Source organism: Dipodomys merriami, unplaced genomic scaffold, assembly GCF_024711535.1.
Source record: "Dipodomys merriami isolate MVZ:Mamm:240054 unplaced genomic scaffold, mDipMer1.0.p SCAF_388, whole genome shotgun sequence".
Lineage (NCBI taxonomy): Eukaryota > Metazoa > Chordata > Mammalia > Rodentia > Heteromyidae > Dipodomys > Dipodomys merriami.
Window position 1 is genome coordinate 534,295 of NW_027205470.1, and position 19,389 is coordinate 553,683.

Below are 19,389 nucleotides of genomic sequence, written 5' to 3' on the forward strand. Positions count from 1 at the left end.
TATTTTGCTTAACACATTGTTTTCCAGTTCTCCTCATTTTCCTGAAAATGACAAGCTTTCATTCTTTATGGCTGAATAATACTTCCATATATATATATATATATGTATATATATGACACATTTTATTAATCCATTCACCTGTAGATGGGCACCTTGGCTGAATTTGGCTACTGTGAACAGTGCTGCCCTAAACATGGATGTGCAGATATCTCTGTTGTATGCTAACTTCATTTCCTTTGGGCAGAGCAGGATGATATAGTAGTTCTCCTTCTAGTTTTTTGAAGAACCTCCATGCTGGTTTCCATAGTAATTGTACTAATTTGCAATTCACCCAGCGTCTCCAGTAAGCATCTCCAGTATCCCTCCCAATGTTTATTGCTGCTTGTTTTCCTGATGATGGCCAATCTGACTGGGGTGAGCTGGCATGTCAATGTAGTTTTGAGTTCCATTTTCCTGGTGGGTAAGGATATTGTTTCTTATCTTGTAATCAGTGATTTGCACACATTCTCTGAATGTTAACATCTATATCAAGTTACCTGGAATTTTTTCCCAACCTGTCATTTGTCTTTTGATTTTGGTATATAGAATTGTTTTTGCCATAAAGAAATTCAAAACTTTTCTGAGGTTGCAGATTTCTTTTTTGTCTGTTTAGAGGTATAATGCTTTATTTTACCACTTAAATCTTTGTTCCCCTGGGAAGCATTTTGGCCCAGGATTGCCGTTACCCATCACTGCTCTTGGCCCCTCACTGTCTTCTACAGCAGTCCCTTCTGTGCCCATTCAGCTGGCTTGCTGCCCTTGCTGCCACTCTATGTTGGGTGGGTCTTCCTCCCAACTCCTCTGTTCCTCTAACTTTTTACAGTTTTTAAATTTGCTCTCGGGTGCTACTGAAATATTATTTTTCAATATGAATTTAACCATGAACTCTCTTTGTGGCACTCTATTTTTTTTTAATTTTATGTTTTCAAATACTAGGGTTTGAACTTGGGTCCTCATGCTTCCTAGGCTGGCACTCTATCCAGCTCTCCATGGCTTTTAAGATGAAGCTGAGATGCCTTAGAATTTTTATTTATTTTTATTTTTTATTTTTGTCGGTCATGGGGCTTGAACTCTGGGCCTGGGCACTGTCCCTCAGCTCTTCAGTTCAAGGCTAGCACTCTACCACTTCCTACAGTGCCACTTCCAGTTTTCTGGTGGTTTATTGCAGATAAGAGTTTCACGAACTTTCCTGCCTGGGCTGGCTTTGAACCGCAATCCTCAGATCTCAGCCTCCTCAGTAGCTAGGATTATAAGCATGAACCACCAGCGCCCGGCTCCTTAGAATATTTTTTAAACCCCTAAAGAATAGAAATCACAAGTATAAAAAGTTGGTCTTATATCACAGATTGCATCTAATTGAGATGGTACATTTTAATATCTAGGAATGAGAGGAAATATAATGAAAACCTTTTAAGTTCTGAGCACTGATGATTAACACCTAAGCCACCCAAGAGGCTGACTTCTAAAGGATTGTTGTTATTAGGAACAAGTTGGTCAGAAAAAGTCCAACAGACTACATCTTCAAAATAATCAGCAAAAAGGAGGACTGGAGATATGACTCAAGTGCTAGAGTTGCCCATGGAGCAAGAAAGGTGATCGAGAGTGTAAGACCCTGAGTTCAAGCCCTAGTCCCTTCAAACAAAATAAATACAACAAATAAAACTTTTATGAGTCTTAATGAGTAGGTTAAAAAATGTGAGGTGAGAAGAGAATGGGCCATAATCAATTTTCTAGACATGCTTTCTGACTTTTCAATTAACTGCTAATTTCAGTTATGATAATTATATAGAAGAAACTGAAAAGCTACCTGATTAATGTAAAGCTTCCTAGTCCTGACAACAAAGCCTGATAAAGCTAGCTAATACTATAGATGATAAATGTAGTAGTAAAAAGTTTATAAATGTAGTGAGAATTGTGAATGTCAGAAAAATGTAACAGGCTAGTAGAAGTACCGCTTCCAAACACAAAGAGAGGTTTATTCCAAAATGAATTGTTTCTATTAGAATTCACAGTGACTGATGCTGCAGTGTGATGATCTGTGCTGTCACACCATTGCTGATACCTGTCTTCCTCTCACCCACTGAGGAGAATAAGGCCACTCCAGGGAAGGGCCACAGGAACAGACTGCACAGGAGTGACAGCCTGGGCTCCATCTTCCTGTTCCTACCCTGCATCAGAGGAGGTGTTCACTTGTGATCCACAGGCACGAATCACAAGCCTGGGGTTCCAAAAGCCTTCCAAAAAGCCCAAGGCAACCGTTTAGTTAAAACGGCCCCTATGTGGGGGTCCTAGCAGAGATGAGTCTACTTTCTCTGGTACACTTTTATCCATGCTGTAAAGAATTCCCACAAATGGGGCTGGGAAGGTGGCTCAGTGGTAGAGTACTTGCCTTGCAAGCATGAGGCCCTGGGTTCGATTCCTCAGCACCACATAAACAGAAAAAGCCGGAAGTGGTGCTGTGGCTCCAGTGGTAGAGCGCTAGCCTTGAGCTGAAGAGCTGAGGGACAGCGCCCAGGCCCAGAGTTCAGGCCCCATGACCAGCAAAAGAAAAAAAAAGAAGAAGAAAAAGAATTCCCACAAATGCAGTTCCAAGGGATGCAAGCTTACCAAAAGGAAAAAAGGAAAGAAGCCACATGGACGAAGCGGGTAGAGGCTGGAGTTAGACAGAAGATGGAACACGTATGTAATATTACTGAAAATTCACTGGGTTCAGTGGCTCATACCTGTAATCCTAGCAACTTAGGAGGCTGAGATCTGAGGATCATGCTTCAAAGCCAGCTTAGGCAAGAAAGTCTATGGGACTCTTATTTCCAATAAACTACCCCCCAAAGTGGAGCTGTGGCTCAAGTGTAAAGCAAAAAAAGCCCAGGGCCAACACCTGAGTTCAAGCCTCAGCCCCTGTACAAAACTAAAAAAAAAAACCAACTACACAAGCAAACTGAAAGTTTGACAAAGGAATAAGAAACATCCAGTGTTAGCTAGGCAGGTTGGAAAAGGGAGCAACTATAGCTTCTAGAAATAAAAGGTATGATGAATGAAGCCAAAGTCTTGTATGCTCACTAAGTAGCAGATTAGCAGCAGATGAAAATACAGTGAACTGGAGGAAAGGTCAGAGGAAACTGTACAAAATGCAACGCAGAGACAGGCATAACATATGAATGAGAATTTAGGAGCTGGAAGACCAAGAGGGTCTGCTGTACCCTTAATTAGAATTCTGAGAGCTATGAGAGGTAATGGAGCAGATACAGTATGAGAGAACATAATGCCTAGAAAAGTCTCCAAAATATAGGCAAAATATCAGCCTGCAGATTCCAGAAGCCTCATAAATCCCAAATAAGCAGAGTAAACTGCAAAGTACACAGACTCAAAAGTCATAAAAGCAGCCATGGAGAAAAAAATATCAATTACCTTCCTGGTAACAGTGGTTAGACTTGAAATTTGGTTGCCAACAACAATATTGAAAGGCAGATAACCATCAGTGTTAAACTAGAACTCTATTCCCAACATAACACCTCTCCACAAATTATCTTTCAAGAATGAGAGCAATGGACAAGAAAGTACGACCTCATCTCAGCAAGCAAGCTAGGAATACTGTAATTCCACTTGTGTAATAAGCTATACTTAGGAAAAGAGAATTTAGGGGCTGTCTTGGGCAAAAGCAAGACCTTTTCTGGAAAAACAACAACAAAAAACTAATGCAAAAAGCGTTGGAAGCGTTGGGAGGGGTGGCTCAAATGTTTGGAGTGTCTACCTACCAGGCATGAGGCCCTGAGCCAAAAGCCACCAAAAGAAATCGGGCAAAATAAATATTTATTTTTAACTCAAAAGAGTCATATAAATGCTGAAAATAAATGATAAATTTAATAATTTAATGATATATTTTATTCTAGTGATTGTTAATACTTTTGCTATAAATCCTTCAGCAACAATGAATCAAACCAATGGGCTCTCTCTCTCTCTCTCTCTTGTTCTTGTTAGTCATGGTCCTAGTCTCTGTCCCTGAGCTCTTTTTGCCCAAGGCTAGTGCTCTACCACTTGGAGCCACAGCTTCCCTTCTGGTTTTTGAGTGGTTAATTGGAGATAAGAGTCTTCTGGGGACTTTTCTGCTCCAGCTGGCTTCGAACTGTGATCCTCATAGCTCAGCCTCCTGAGTAGCGAGGGGTGAGCCACTGGCACTGGGCAAGGGATTGAGTTTTAAATCACTGTTTATTTACATTTCTGAATTATTCTGTTCTTTGTTGTATCCAATAAACATTTATATTGTAAATATAATTTTATAATAAATTTAAAAATATTTCTTCCTTAGAACTTAATCAAGCTAGGATTAAGAAATCCTAAGCTCTTGAACCGGGTGACATATCTACCACATAATGACACAGGCAAGTGTTCCACTATTAAGCTGTGTCCTAGCCCAAGGAATGATCTTAACATGAAAGCAGCTCTCTGTCAGAGTAGGTGGACCTTGTCCTGTTAATAAAATGTTAGAGAAATTCATATTGAAGTATGGACCAATACATGGATGTCCAATGTTACAATTGCTGTCTAATATAGAACATGGATTCTGCTTCAGAAAAAGTGAACATCAGGAGCTGGGAAGGTGGCTCAGTGGTAGAGCGCTTTCCTTGCATGCATGAGGCCCTGGGTTTGATTCCTCAGCACCACATAAACAAAAAAAGCCAGAAGTGACACTGTGGCTCAAGTGGTAGAGTGCTAGCCTTGAGCTGAAGAGCTGAGAGACAGCATCCAGGCCCAGAGTTCAGGCCCCATGACCGACAGAAAAAAACAACCAAAACTGAACATCAGAAAGAAATTCTTGTAAAATCAACCACATCTCCTACTGATATAACGTTAATCACCTGGGAAGACATCAGCAGGAACACATACACAGTCTGACCCAGTAAGAAATATGACATTTCTTCTATCTAGGAGCTTGAAAGCCACCCTCTCTCAAATTTTGTTCAAAATAAAATAATATGATTAACTCTGTCTATTTACCTACTGTGGACCTGAAGAATCAGATTGGCTTCTGCCCCCAGAGTTCCCCAGGTTGGTAAACAAGATGGTATACATGTTACTGAGTTGGTTGACTCTACTGTAGTTGATTCTGTCTGAGGGGTATACTATACTAAAGAAAGAGCCATAAAATGTGTCATAAGGAAAGTGACTTCAAACTGGGTCTAAATGCATGACTGTCAGGTCAGCTTTTAAAGCAAAGGTCCTTAGCATGAGTTGCCTTCTGTATGTGGGTCATCCACATCACCATTTTTGTATTTAATCACTAAGAAAGGGGAGAATTCATTACTGGATATGTTGTGTTGTAAGATCAGGAGGATTTTATTTAGGAAGGGCAATCCTACTAAGCAAGCTCTTAATAAACAAATCTTGTGAAGAGATGCCTGAGGAAATCTAATCCATTCTAATTGGATTACCCTAATAGATTTAGTTGGTATAATAGATGACTTGATATTAATTAACCAATAGTCTTTTCTCATTTTTAGTTTGAACTTTAAGCTGTGATAAAACAATATGATTAATTAGAACACTTGGGACTTAGCCTGAAATTGATCACTTGTGAGCTTTAAAATTTGTTGCCTGCCTCTAATTGTGTTTTTGCTAAGTGGATGTTACACGTGACAACCTGTGAGTTTTTTCCTTAGGGACACATGGAAACACCATTGTGCAGTGATTGATAGTCTCCTTAGACTGTGTATCCCTGTGGGGTTGTGTCGTCCTCTTCTTTTCCTACCAGTACCACTGCTGTTCACATCCTATTGCTTCAACGAAGTCCTTTTTGTCTTATGAGGGAGCATTCCAATTTCACTTTAAACAATGTATGATTAATATAACAAATTCTTTCTTTTCTAGGATTGTAGAAATCTACAGTAGAAGACTACAAGGTAAACTTTTGCGATCTTTATTTACAGAAAACAGTTTTTTTTTCCTTATGGAAAAAGTATTTTGTGTACAAGTATAAAGCAAATATAATGAATAAAAGTATGTTACAAATATGATAAATATGATATAGAAATTAAAATATCCTAGGAAGAGAAAGTCTGTCTCAGCCTACAAAGAAATCCCTATTATATTGACATTTTCCTTTACCCTTCCAGGCATATATTACAGGGTTTTTTTTTTGTCGGTCGTGGAGCTTGAACTCTGGGCCTGAGTGCTGTCCCTGCGCTCTTCAGCTCAAGGCGAGCTCTCTACCACTTGAGCTACAGCTCCACTTCCAGTTTTCTGGTGGTTTATCAGAGATAAGAGTTTGGCTTTGAACCCATCCTCAGATCTCAGCCTCCTGAGTAGCTAGGATTACAGGCGTGAGCCACTGGCGCCTGGTGTATATTACTGTTTTTAAATCAGCTTAGTTATGTTAAATCTAGATAAGAATGGGTCTCCAGACCATTTTTTTTTTAATGCTGGTTATTTTTGAAGTAGGATTTCTTTTTCTGCTCAGGTGGCATCTGGACTTTGATCCATATTGTAGGCTTACCATTGTAACTGGATGACAAGTACACCACTACACCAGCTCTTGGTTGAGAAGGGGTGTTTCCATACTTTTTTCTGCCCAAGCTGGCCTCAAATGCAGTCTTCATAATCTTAACCTCTCAAACAGTGAGGATTACATGAGTGAACCACTGGTACCTGACTCAATGTTTTTGTTTTTGTTTTTTTTTTGTGGTCATGGGGCTTGAACTGTGGGCCTGGGCACTGTCCCTGAGCTCTTCAGCTCAAGGCTAGCACTCTGCTACCTTGAGCAACGGTGCCACTTCTGGTTTTCTGGTGGTTTAATGGAGATAAGAGTCTCATGGACTTTCCTACCCTGGCTGGCTTTGAATGGTGATCTTCAGATCTCAGCCTCCTTAGTGGCTAGGATTACAGGAGTGAGCCACCAGTGCCCTGCTTGACTCAGTGATTCTTAAAACAGTTTTTTTCCTCCCCTCCCCACATATATGTAACTATCTCATTCATTTTGGTGACTCTTTAGAATTCTATTATAGGTACCATGGCTTGATTTTCTGATAGACATTTGAAAATTTTTTGCCAGTCTTATGGTTGCAATGCTTCAGTGAAGACCTTTGTATATATTCAAAGATAAATTGTTTTAGTCAGCACAAGGAATTGCATTGTTCATATGAAATCATTAGTTCTTAATAATTTAATAAATTATCCCTTTTGTTAATCTTCTTGCAATGGTTCATTTGTTCCACTCCAGCTCAGTTAAGATGCTATTAACCAGGGATCTGTTGGGTTTTACTGCACATGTAAGGGGTAGTTACTACTCCAGTCCCTTCCTTATAGAAAGGTTGGAGGGCCAGCGGTGCCTTGGGGGGCGGGCTCTTTAGTAACTCCAGGGTCAGTGAAGGAACTGAGCAGTAGCATCATGCGGCCTAGTCAGCAGACAACGCAAACTGGCAAAAGCTGGTATGTCTTGGCACCTAAGCCTCACAGAGGTCTGCTTTTTAAGATTGTCTGTTTTTATTTTGGTACCCTGTATCTTGTATATATGTTTATCTGATTTGGGGAATGGAAGGGAAATAACAAAATGGTGAGACAAAGGACAAAGGGTGAACCAATACAGCAGTGATATTCACAAGATACAATGTTGGAAATGAACTTTACAGTTTGTGGGGGGAGGGGAGCGAGGGGAGAGAAAGTAGAATAAAACAAGAGGGGATAACACTGTTGGACAAGAAATATCAAACCCCTCTGTGACCCCTCTGTACATCACCTTTACAATAAAATTAAATTAAAAATATTTTAAGTATTCTAAGGGTAAAAAGCTTTCAGCTGTTTGTATCAGCTTTAAACTTTGATATGTATCACACCTGCAGTGCAAGAGCGCCTTACAAAACAAATCGCTGTTGCCATCACAGAAGCCTTGCAGCCTGCTGGAGTTGGGGTGGTGGTTGAAGCAACGTAAGTCCAAACCCTTCTTTGATAGTCTTGTAGTGCGCACAACCACTGATTCTGACTGTGGCACTCCTCCTTTCTCTAGGACCATGATGCCTCACAGTTTTTACTAATGCTCTCCATCTCTGAGCCTGAGTCTTTATCCCTCTTGCATCCACTGTAATGCTGATAGAGGAATCCAGGCACAGAGACAGGGTTTTGGTGAGCATTGTGGAGCGGCAGGAAGTCGTAAACTTAGTTGCAGAGATTTGAATATGTAGTATTTTATGTCGTGTCTTTCTTTCTTCATTAGCTTTTTCTTGGTCCAAGCAGCTTTTCTAATGCTTTCTGTCCTTCCTTCTTCCCTCCTTCCCTGTCTTCCTTTCCTTTCTCCCTCCCTTTCTTTTTTCATCCCTCTCTCCCTCCTTGCTCTTCCTTTTCCTCCTTCCCTCCCTCTTTCCCTTCCTTCCTCCCTAACTCCTTCTTCTAGTTTTTGTAATATCTGTCACACATTTTCAAAATAGAGAAACCTAAGAATTTATACAAAGGGCAACTAAAACACTTCTTTTTAAAGAGAAAAGTTTGTTTTAATGTTTAAAGTTTAGATTTTAATGGGTACATAAGCATGTAAAAGTCATCTGTCTGTATTGGGTGGGTATCCTGTGATAGTCTGATACATACATGCTGCGTAATGTCCACCAACATTTGTCATTTTTATGGGAAAAAATTCCAACTCCTTTCTTCTAGCTTATTGAAATAGGTAGCACATCATCTTTCTCTATATCCCTACTCCTCAATAGCACACTGAAACTTGTTCTATCTCATTGTAATTCAGTGCCCATTGACCAAACTCCTCATTCCTCTGTCTCCTGCACTCCACAGCACTGGAAACCATTTTACTCTCAACTTACATGAGGTCAATTTTTTTTATTTACATATGAGTGAGATTGTGTGTTGCTTATTTCACTCCACATAAAGAGGTCCAGCTGCAGATTCTTCTTTGGGTAACAATGGATTATGAGAATGACACCATGTCGGGGGAGGGGCAGCTGTCTTCCATTCAATGTGTAGAGTACCATGAACTCTGGGTAGGTTGTTTGTCTTCACCAGGTTGCTGAGACCCACTGGTCCCAATACCTGGATTAGGCCTGGAATGACCAGCATACTTGATTGTTTCTCTGAGTGCCTAAGCTAACATGGTGCCATCTTAGATCTGAAAATGGATCAAGTTGAGAATTCTGAATATCCTATGATCTAGAACTCATATATCTATATTAGACTCTTTCTGTTATTCTCACCTAGGAAGAAAACTCCATTATTCTTCTCTTGTTGGATATAGCAAGGCCTTAACTATTCCTAATTAGAAAAGCTAAAAGACTTTTTAAAAAGTTTCATAAAAAGTTTCCCTTGGTTCTGTGAACTGATATTATGAATCTTTGAGCTTTGCTTCACCTTTTAAAATCCAAGCTACTTAAGCCTTGGTTGTCTTGTCTTGTAGGCACATGTGTATGGTAATGCGGGGGGTGCAGAAGATGAACAGCAAAACTGTGACCAGCACGATGCTGGGTGTGTTCCGGGAAGACCCAAAGACTCGGGAAGAGTTTCTAACCCTGATCAGGACCTGAACGTCTGCCCTCTCTGTCTTCATTGTCTACATTCCATTTTCAACTGCTGTCAACGTGAACTTTACTTGTCACTGATTGTACTTAAAAATTATTTATAGAAAATTAAATAAAAATAATTACCAAAGGGGTGAGCCCTCTACATTCTTCTTGCCACCTTTTAGTGGCAATGTTAAACTGCCAATAATAAGTTCTGTGCACAAACCACTGTCATTCAGATAACCCTAAAGGTGCAGGCAAAGAGGTGAATCCATGGTTGATATTGTTTAATAATCTGAGTGATCAGCATGGGAGCATTGGGCGTGGGTGTGAACTGTGGGCCGCCATGCTGGTTTTTCCTCTTCCCACAGAAATAGTACCACATCCGAAGAGCTTAAGTAATGTATGTGTAGGTGGTGTATTGCTCCATGAATACAAAGTCCCACAGGCTCCGCTTTCACTGTGTTGATGAAACCTCCAGTGGCATTTTATTTTTTAATATTTTTATTAATCATTCCCTTGTAATGTTAGTCTCTGAGGGAAGGTGATAGAATCTCGGTATGTGTGTTTTTTCTTAAAACCTTATTGTAAGTTAAAAAGGCACATTTCTACCTTCTATCCTTTTAAAATTTGATTAGAGAGAGTCCCTGAAGTTGTTTACGAGTTTATTCTCATGTTATTCTACGGGGATTGAGACCTTTAACTCTCTGTGCCTTGATGAGAATATCACACCATTCACCATGTACTTTTTTCCTTGTTTTTTTTAAAAGAAAGCCATTATTTTAAGGCTTGGTACTGAATTGCAAGTAACTAGTTCTTATTGTTTCCACTTTAGAAGTCCCTTGGGAATTTACTTTGTGTGATCCACATAGAGGCCTTAAAGCAGGTTTCATTTTAATCCTATGAAATAGTTTTTTAAAAAAAATATTTTCAGAGGCTCTTGAGAGTATCCACCCCTCCAGCGTCTGTAGAATTCTAGCTTACATGGATCTGAAATGCTCAGAGTGAATTGATAGACACTGGCATTGGAGCTGTGCACATTGCTTTGTGCCAGAGGCTCTGGGGAGCTCTGGTCTTGTTTCCCTTCTGCTTCGTGTGGCTGGTGGTGTTCAGGTGGTATAGATATTGCAGTCCAGTAACTTTTGCCTTATTAGTATTTATCTTAAAATTTCCTCCACTGGGGCAGTGTGGGCCAAATTAAAACAAAATATTCTTAAACTCCCTTACAAACACACAAAGAAGATTGTTGAATAAAGAAGTCTCTCATTCAATTGACAGAGTGCTCTTCAAATTTATCTCTGCCACTTAGATACCATTAAGCTTAATGATGGAGCAAGATGGCAGAGATGTTTGGTTTTGTTTCATCTCTACCACTTCTCTGGCCTTTTCTATATTTGGAGTTTCTAAAGTACAGTGCTAGTGGATTTTGAGTTTTTATTTAAATCTAACCTCGTAAAAATATTAGCCTGCTTAATAGTTAGACATTTCTAGGTAGAATTCTACATACTAAATTCATGTTTGCTTTTTAAAAGTAAAAATAAATATGAGACTTGAAGGACCAAAGAAATTATCTATAAATTAATCATCCTGAGATTATTTACATTCCTCTGTTCATCCATTTTCCAGAAGTATTCTTCTAAATGTCTGATATGTCTACAGTCTTGGTGAGAAATGCAAAGTAATGATTGTGTCTGTTTTTCTCTGGTCTGTAGTACTTCTAGTTTTCCTTCCCACATCCATGGCACTGAGTCCACTTGGGGCATTTTAAAAACATTGATGCATTTAAATGTATTGTTCAATTATGTTGTTTATTTGAATTTTATGTATCTGTATGTGTGTTCCTGAAGTTGGTTCTATTTAAATTATTAAAGTGGTATAACTTTGTTCTTGTGAAAGTTTCTTTTTTCAGCCACCATGTAACTATGTATCCATTCAATGATTTTGACTCTGTTTTATCTAGCAGAGATACCCATCACAAGGGCTTCTTGAATCACTTAGGCTGTTAGAAATTACATTTCAGTGGCAGCACACTATAACCTCATGGTCCTTTCTCTTGGGTGTTTGGTTGGGGAGTTACTGAGGTCAACCTTTTGTTGAAGGGAATCTGGAGTGAGGGTTTTTTTTTTTTTTTCTTTTTTTCTTTTTGGTCGGTCATGGGGCCTAAACTCTGGACCTAGGCACTATCCCTCAGCTCTTCAGCTCAAGGCGAGAGCTCTACCACATGAGCCACAGCGCCACTTCCAGTTTTCTGGTGGTTTATTGGAGATAAGAGTCTCACAAGACTTTTCCTGCCTGGGCTGACTTTGAACCGGGATCCTCAGATTTCAGCCTCCTGAGTAGCTAGGATTACAGGTGTGAGTGACCAGCGCCCAGTTTGGAGTAAACGTCTTAATCTGCATGTCCTTTGTATCCCTCCATGCTCCTAATCCTCATTTACTGGTACCTCCAGCTTCTGGGTGTGGCGCTGACTCCTGTGTGGGAGCTGTTGAGGAAAGAAGATGGAGGGTGTGGGGAAGAGCACCTGGAGGAAGCGGACCAGAGTGGAAGGGGATTCCCATCACTGTTCTTGAAAGAGTCCACCCTGGGAAAAACCTCCAGTGAGGGGCAAAGGGTTCTTCCGGCCTTCTTTCTGCACTTAACTCAGTACCTTCAGTGCTTCTTGCATTCTCCCCCAAGACAACAGCTGTGGCCTTACTGAATGTCTGTGTAACCAAGTGTGGGGCACTAGAGTGGCCTTATGCTCCTTGTAGCACCCTGTAGCAGTTGGTAGAGAATCTATTCACTCCAGCTACAAATGCTTATTGTATTCATAAACTGCTTTGTTAAATGACAATACCTTTGTACAAATACTTAAAGATAATGATAAAAAAGTTGAAAGAAAAAAACAGTCCTAAAAGCACAACTCACAGGTGTCCCATACTGAGTTACTTAGCCCAAGCTGATGCTCTCTCTTTTTTTTTTTCACCCAAGACTGCTTGTTAAAGAAGAATCTGTGTCAGTGCAGTGCCTAAAGATTCACCACAGTGACCACTGGTCTTCCAAAGAGCATGACAAGAAGAGGCTGTCTCAGTGAAGACATAGAAGTGGAGCTGTGGCTCAGGTGACCAGACTGCCAACGTTGAGTAAAATAACTAAAGGTCAGTGCCCTGAGTTAAAGTCCTAATGCATTCTCTCTCTTTCTTTCTCACCACACACACACACACACACACACACACACACACACACACACACACACACACACACACACACACACACACACACACACACACACACACACACACACACACACACACACACACACACACACACTACCCCATACCTCCCAGAGACACAATATATCTAAAATAAATTTTTTTACCAGTCGTAGGTCTTGAATTCAGGGCCTGGCTGGTATCTCTGAGAGTCTTTGTGCTTAAGGCTAGTGCTCTCCCATTTGAGGCATAGCACCACTTTTGTTTTTTTGTTTTTGTTTGTTTGTTTGTTTTCTGAGTAGTTTATTGGAGTCTTATGGACTTTCCTGCCTGTGCTAGCTTTGAACCATGATCCTCAGATCTCAGCCTCCTGAGTACCAAGGATTATAGGCATGGGCCACTGGTGCCGGCTTATTTTTAATTTTTATTATGCAAAACGAAACATAGAGCAAGATAACTAACATGAAGTGTGAAGCTTTGAGTTCAAACCTCAATATCACCACCACCCAAAAAAAAAAAAAAGAAAGATAAAGAAATTTCTAGATTCTCTTTTTCCATCCTACCTTATTCTTAGAGTTTATTTGGTCATTACTTTTGAGAAAGCCTGTGTTTACCCTACCACATGTCCACTGTGGAATGGCTGGCTATCTAAATGAACTGATTGAGCCCAGTTGGCCTAGGTCTGTCTGCTTTTAGCTTGAACAGAACTTGGCTGTGGAACTTAAAGCTCTAGACCCTCAGGTTTGCCAAAGAGTTTTTCCATTGTCCTTTTTTTTCTTTTCTTTCCTTTTTGTTTTTGTTTTTCTGAGTTTTTGGGCAGGCTACAGTTTAAAAACACTTATCACATGTCTTCTTTGGCATCAATGTGGAGGATCATTTGGCTGCCAAGATTTTGGTTAAGTGGGTGGGGTGGTTAACTTTTTCCATTTCCTGGAAAAGATGTGTCCTATAAAATCACATCACCTCGAGGGTCTGTTGCTGGGAATTCCAAGATTTGGGTTGAGTGGCAGGAGCATTTGGGTTTTCCCAACCCTGACTTCTTCAGCTGGTTTCTATGACACTCTGAATGGACTTTCAGGTTTGATCTGGCATGGGGGGGGGGCGGGGGGCAGAAAAGTGACATCCCAGGCTTCACATTGAAGTAGCTTCTTTTATTTTATTCCCTCCCTAGCAGTACATACAGTTCAGCTTGGAAGTTCTGGTAGGCTAGCATACGCATTACAGATTCCTACTAAATCCACACACCTTTCCTTTTATTTCTACATTCCACTGTTTTGAGCAATGTGTCCACAACCCTGACCTTCTGAGAAATCCTTTAGTTTTTAGAACTGACTGTTCAATCCAAAGAAATGTGGTTGACTGCTGGTAACTGCTGAGAAGGCTGCACTGAGGGGGTCCTGTGATGAAATGATGAAATATGTACGTGTGTGTGTGTGTGTGTGTGTGTGTGTGTGTGTGTGTGTGTGTGTGTAAATTCCCTGAGGCTGTTGGCTTTCTTTTAGTTTTGGAAATTTACAAAAGGTTTACTTAATGAAGTGTTGTAAGGGAACTCAGTCATGAGAAAAAGAGAAGCCACCACTTAAAAGTCCAAACTGGGAGTCTTTATTGGAGAGTTGTGGACTGCTGGTAGACTTTTGTCTCAAAGACCAGAAGTGCCAAATGCAGCTATAAAGTATGAGAAATTTATCCTAACAAGTGTTATATATAAGCAAAGAAAACCAAAATGAGGACACTTAAACCTAATAAAGGTATTAAATATAAGCAAAGCAAACCATCAAAGAAACAATCAGGGGAAATCAAGGGCCAGTTATCTAAGGTAAGTAAAACTTTTCTGGAGCTTAACTACTCTGGACACTTTGTAATCCAAAGAATATACTATATTACCTCTACAGCTTTTCAGAGCTGTGTGGAAAGCAGCCTTCACCCAGCAAAGCATCAAGATGGCTGTAACGACAAGGCATATTACTTCAAGGAATATTGCTTAGACCCAGTCTTCTTACTTCAAAAGCATGGAAAAACACAACACTATAGGAAGTGGGGGAAGGACCCTATCTCTTCCCCCATAGGACATGGGAGCAAGAAGCTTAAGTGGTGGTCCTTATCCAGAGTGGTTTTTGTACTTTCTAGACTAGGCTGGGGAAGCTGGCTTAAACTTTTCATAGCCAAGTGGTCCCCTGGCAATCTTTCTTTTCTTTCTCTCTTTCTTTTCTTTCTTTCCTTCCTTCCTTCTTTCTCTCTCTTTCTCTCTTTCTTTCTCTCTTCCTTTCTTACTCTCTTTCTCTCTTTCTCTTTCTTTCTCTCTCTCTTTCTCTCTTTCTCTTTCTCTCTCTCTCTCTTTCTTTCTTTCTCTCTTTCTCTTTCTCTCTTTCTTTCTCTCTTTCTTTCTTTCTCTCTTTCTTTCTTTCTTTCTCTCTTTCTCTCTTTCACTCTTTCTTTCTTTCTCTCTTTCTCTCTTTCTCTCTCTCTTTCTCTCTTTCTTTCTTTCTCTCTTTCTTTCTCTCTTTTTCTTTTTCTCTCTTTCTTTCTCTCTTTCTTTCTTTCTTTCTTTCTTTCTGGTCCGATCGTGGGGCCTGAACTCTTTCTTTCTCTCTTTCTCTTTTTCTCTCTTTCTTTCTCTCTTTCTTTCTCTCTTTCTTTCTTTCTTTCTTTCTGGTCCGATCGTGGGGCCTGAACTCTGGGCCTGGGTGCTGTCCCTCAGCTCTTCAGCTCAAGGCTAGCACTCTACCACTTGAGCCACAGTGCCACTTCCGGCTTTTTTCTTTTTGCTTATGTGGTGCTGAGGAATCGAACACAGGGCCTCATGCATGCAAGGCAAACACTCTACCACTGAGCCACCTTCCCAGCCCTCTTTCTTTCTTTCTTTCTTTCTTTCTTCTTTCTTTCTTTCTTCCTTCCTTCCCCCTTCTTTCCTTCCTTCCTCCTTCCTTCCTTCCTTCCTTCCTTCCTTCCTTCCTTCCTTCCTTTCTTTCTTTCTTTCTTTCTTTCTTTCTTTCTTTCTTTCTTTCTTTCTTTCTTTCTTTCTTTCTTTCTTTCTTTCTTTCTCTTTTGCAGTTGTGGGACTTGAACTCAGGGCCTGGGCACTGTCCCTAAACTTCTTTGCTCAAAGCTAGCACTCTACTACTTTGAACTACAGCTCCATTTCCTGTTTTCGGGTGATTAATTGGAGAGTCTCATTGACTTTCCTGCCTTTTCTGGCTTTGAACTTGATCCTCAGATCTCAGCTAAGATCACAGCTGTGAGCTGGGCTCACCTGGCAACTTTTAATTCAAACAGGAAACTGGGTTAAATTGGCTCTATAATTCTATTTTGATGTTATTATCCAGTAATGGAGACAACAGGCTTAATCTTTTTGGACATTCCAGTATGGTCAAGAGATTACTTTTTATTCTCAAGACAAAATTACCCTCAGGGAGTTTGCCATTCACTTAACACTTTAAAGGAAGGGATGTGATAGACACTGTATTTTATTTGAAAGATTAATTTATCTTTTGCTACTCTAAAAAAAAGATTTAGGTGTGGCTTCTCTTTAGAATGTGGGCAAAGGGAAGGAAAACAAAAGTTACTATTCCAAGAACAACTCCCAAAGGAGTGGCCACTATTCTAGTATAGCCTTTTATTTATATTTTAAATATTTAAATCTCCTAGTGGTTTCTTTTTTGTCCTATTTCCTAACTCTGGTTTATTTTTATTTTTTTTTTCTTGTCCTCTGTCCCAACTATCTGGCCTTATTTCCCTCTTGAATGACCTTAAGTCCCTTTTAATCTTAGAAGTGATTTTAGAGGGTCATCAACTCTTCCTATCTCTACTTCCTGCTAAGAAGAGAGATTAAGAAGCCACTCCTCTATTTATGTAATAGCTTGGAGGTTCAGTGACAGGAAATCCAGTGGCAGGCTGCTAGGCTTGGCTCAAGACAAAAAGACATCAAGAACAACTCTGTGATTAGTTACTGTAAGTGAAGGACTAAGCTAACTCCATTCAAAAACAAGCCATTATCTCCTGTAAAACTGACCTCAGGTTAAACTTAAGGGACAAAACAGTTATTGGAAAAATCAGGTCTCTGGGGGTCGCTCGGGGGTTGTGAGTTCAAGACTAACATAAGCAGTACTCTTTTTTTAAAATACAATTTTATTGTTGTTATTATTATTATTATTTTGGTCAGTCCTGGAGCCTGAACTCTGGGCCTGGGCGCTGTCCCTCAGCTCTTCAGCTCAAGGCTAGTGCCCTACCGCTTGAACCACAGCACCACTTTTGGCTTTTTTCTGCTTATAATGGTGCTGAGGAATCGAACCCAGCCCCTCCATTGAGCCACCTTCCCAGCCCCTATTGTTATTCTTAAAGTTGTTGTGCAGAAGGGTTACCATTTACTAAGTCAGGTAATGAGTACAATTCTTTTTGGATGTCATCCCTTCCTTCACTTGCCCCTAGTTGCCCCCTCACATCCCTGCCCACAAGTCACATAGTTTATTTTCCACAACGTGTATAATGAGTGCCATGAATGCATTTGTTCATCCTTTCTTCCTTCATTTCGGTGCTATCCCTTTACCCCCATAAAAAGACAAAAAACAAAAATCCTAACCCAAGACAAAAACAAACAACATCAACACCACCACCACCACCACCAACAACAGCAACAACAAAAAAACATATTCATGTCCTAGAATTCATTTCAATAAATAGTATTTTAAATGTTCAGGGGCATTAGGCCTTTGGGTCCCTCCTCTAAGAGTATCCTCCTTTACTCTCAGTGTATGTGTGAATGCCTAGAGGCGTGTATAAGTTATCATGCCCAGTTGCATTTTAGATCTGATCTAACTTCTGTTGTAAGGTGAGTCATCCCAGAAGCCACATTTAAAAATACAGAATATTACGGTCTTTATTATTGCAGTTAACAGGCTGCAGGCTGCCAGTTGTTACAAAGGCCTGCAGCATGCAAATACACATAACACAGCTAGGAAACATGCTAAAGAGGAAAGAGATAACAAAAAGAATTCCAACAAGCCAGCTCAGCTCCAATGGAGAGCTGAATTGGGACTCCAAGATGACTGGAGACAAGCCAAGAGACAGGACACAGGACACAATCACAGAGGCACACGTGGCATGGAGTCCTGGTGGCTAGGCTGGTTTGGGCCTAAATAGGTCACATGGAGTCCTGGTGGTTAGGCTGGTTTGGGCCTAAATAGGTCGGCACAGGGAGCAGATCCATAGGAAATTCCCAGTCCCAGGCACTAGACTGACAAATTCAGTAACCTATCAGCCAAGTGCCTGCCCTTGCCTCAGGATCTGGGCACACCCATGGAGGTGATGGGTGGGGGCTTTTCCTTCCCCCAGCATGAAGACAAGATGCCAGACCCTCCCATCCACCATGTGACCAGTATGGTGCCAGCCAGACCTGACCTCCTTACTTCACTTCTACATATGAGAACATGCACCATTTATCTCTCTGAGCTGGGCTTACCTCCCTTAACATGATTTGTTCTAGGTCCATTCATTTCCATACAAATTACATATAATATTCTTTCTAATGGATGAGTAAAATTTCATTTTGTATATGTACCACATTTTTTAAATCTATTCATCTATTGTAGGTCATCTGGGTTATTTCCATTGTGAGGTCTGCCCTGGTAAGGTGGTGCAGATTCCCCCTTCCTCTTACATCCATACCTTGGTTATTTTGAATAGTGCAGTAATGAACATGGATGTGCAAGCATCTTTACATTATCCTGATTTGTACTGATTTAGGTAGATGCCCAGGAGTAGTTTTTTTGAGGAACCTCCAAACTTCCTTCCAGAGTGGTTATACTAGTTTACATTGCTACCAACAGTGCAATAGGGTTCCTTTCCCACCGCATCCCTTACAAGCATTTGCTGTTGTTCCAATTCTTGATGGTGGCCAACCTAACTGGAGTGAGATGTAATTCCAAAGTTATTTTATTTTATTTTATTTTTTGGTCAGTGACAGAGCCATTTCCTGCTTTTTCTGATTATGTGGTGCTGAGGAATTGAACCCAGGGCCTCATGCATGCAAGGCAAGCACTCTACCATTGAGCCACCTTCCCAGCCCCAGCCATTCTTACCTCTTTGTCTGAGAAGTCTCTCTTTGGCTCCCCTAGAGATTAGTTTATTAGTTCATTAATTTATTAGTTTTGATAGGTGTTGATTTTTTAAGCTCCATGTGTATTTTTTATATTAGGTCTTTGTTGGATGTATTGCTGGTAAAGATTGTCTCCCAGTCAGTTGGCTGCTTTAGTAAGTATGTCCTTTGTTTTATTTTGATGTAATCCCATTTGTCAAATCTTTCTTCTATCTGCTGTGCTCCTGGGAGTCTTCCAAAAGTTCCTACCAAGGCATATGAATTCTAATATTTCTCCTACTCCTTGCAGTAGTTTCAGAGTTTCAGATCTGATGTTGAGGTTTTGATCCACTTTAATTGATATTGGTGCATGGTGACAAATAAGTCCAATTTTAATTTTCTACATATGGATATCAGTTTTCCCAACACCAATTATTGAAGAGGCTATCTTTTTTTCCACTGTATTCTTTTGGTCCCTTGTCAAATATCAGATAACTGTAAGTATATGGCTTTATATGTGGGTCTTCTAGTCTGTTCCATTGATCCTTATGTCAGTGCAAAACTTTTGTTATTACAGCTCTGTAGAAGAGTTCGAGGT

The 19,389-nt window shown here is 40.3% G+C and overlaps 1 protein-coding gene across 1 annotated transcript in view; it reads left to right on the forward strand.

Annotated features, from left to right (window-relative positions):
• LOC138805127 (GTP cyclohydrolase 1) overlaps window positions 1-11,414 on the forward strand; it is a 49,488-nt gene extending 38,074 nt beyond the window's left edge. Inside the window, exons 4-6 of the mRNA XM_069989724.1 lie at window positions 5,905-5,936; window positions 7,872-7,956; window positions 9,428-11,414. Of these exons, the coding sequence (XP_069845825.1) occupies window positions 5,905-5,936; window positions 7,872-7,956; window positions 9,428-9,554 (244 nt within the window). The 3' untranslated portion in view covers window positions 9,555-11,414. The remainder of the gene's footprint in view (window positions 1-5,904; window positions 5,937-7,871; window positions 7,957-9,427) is intronic.
• Window positions 11,415-19,389: the final 7,975 nt, after the last annotated feature.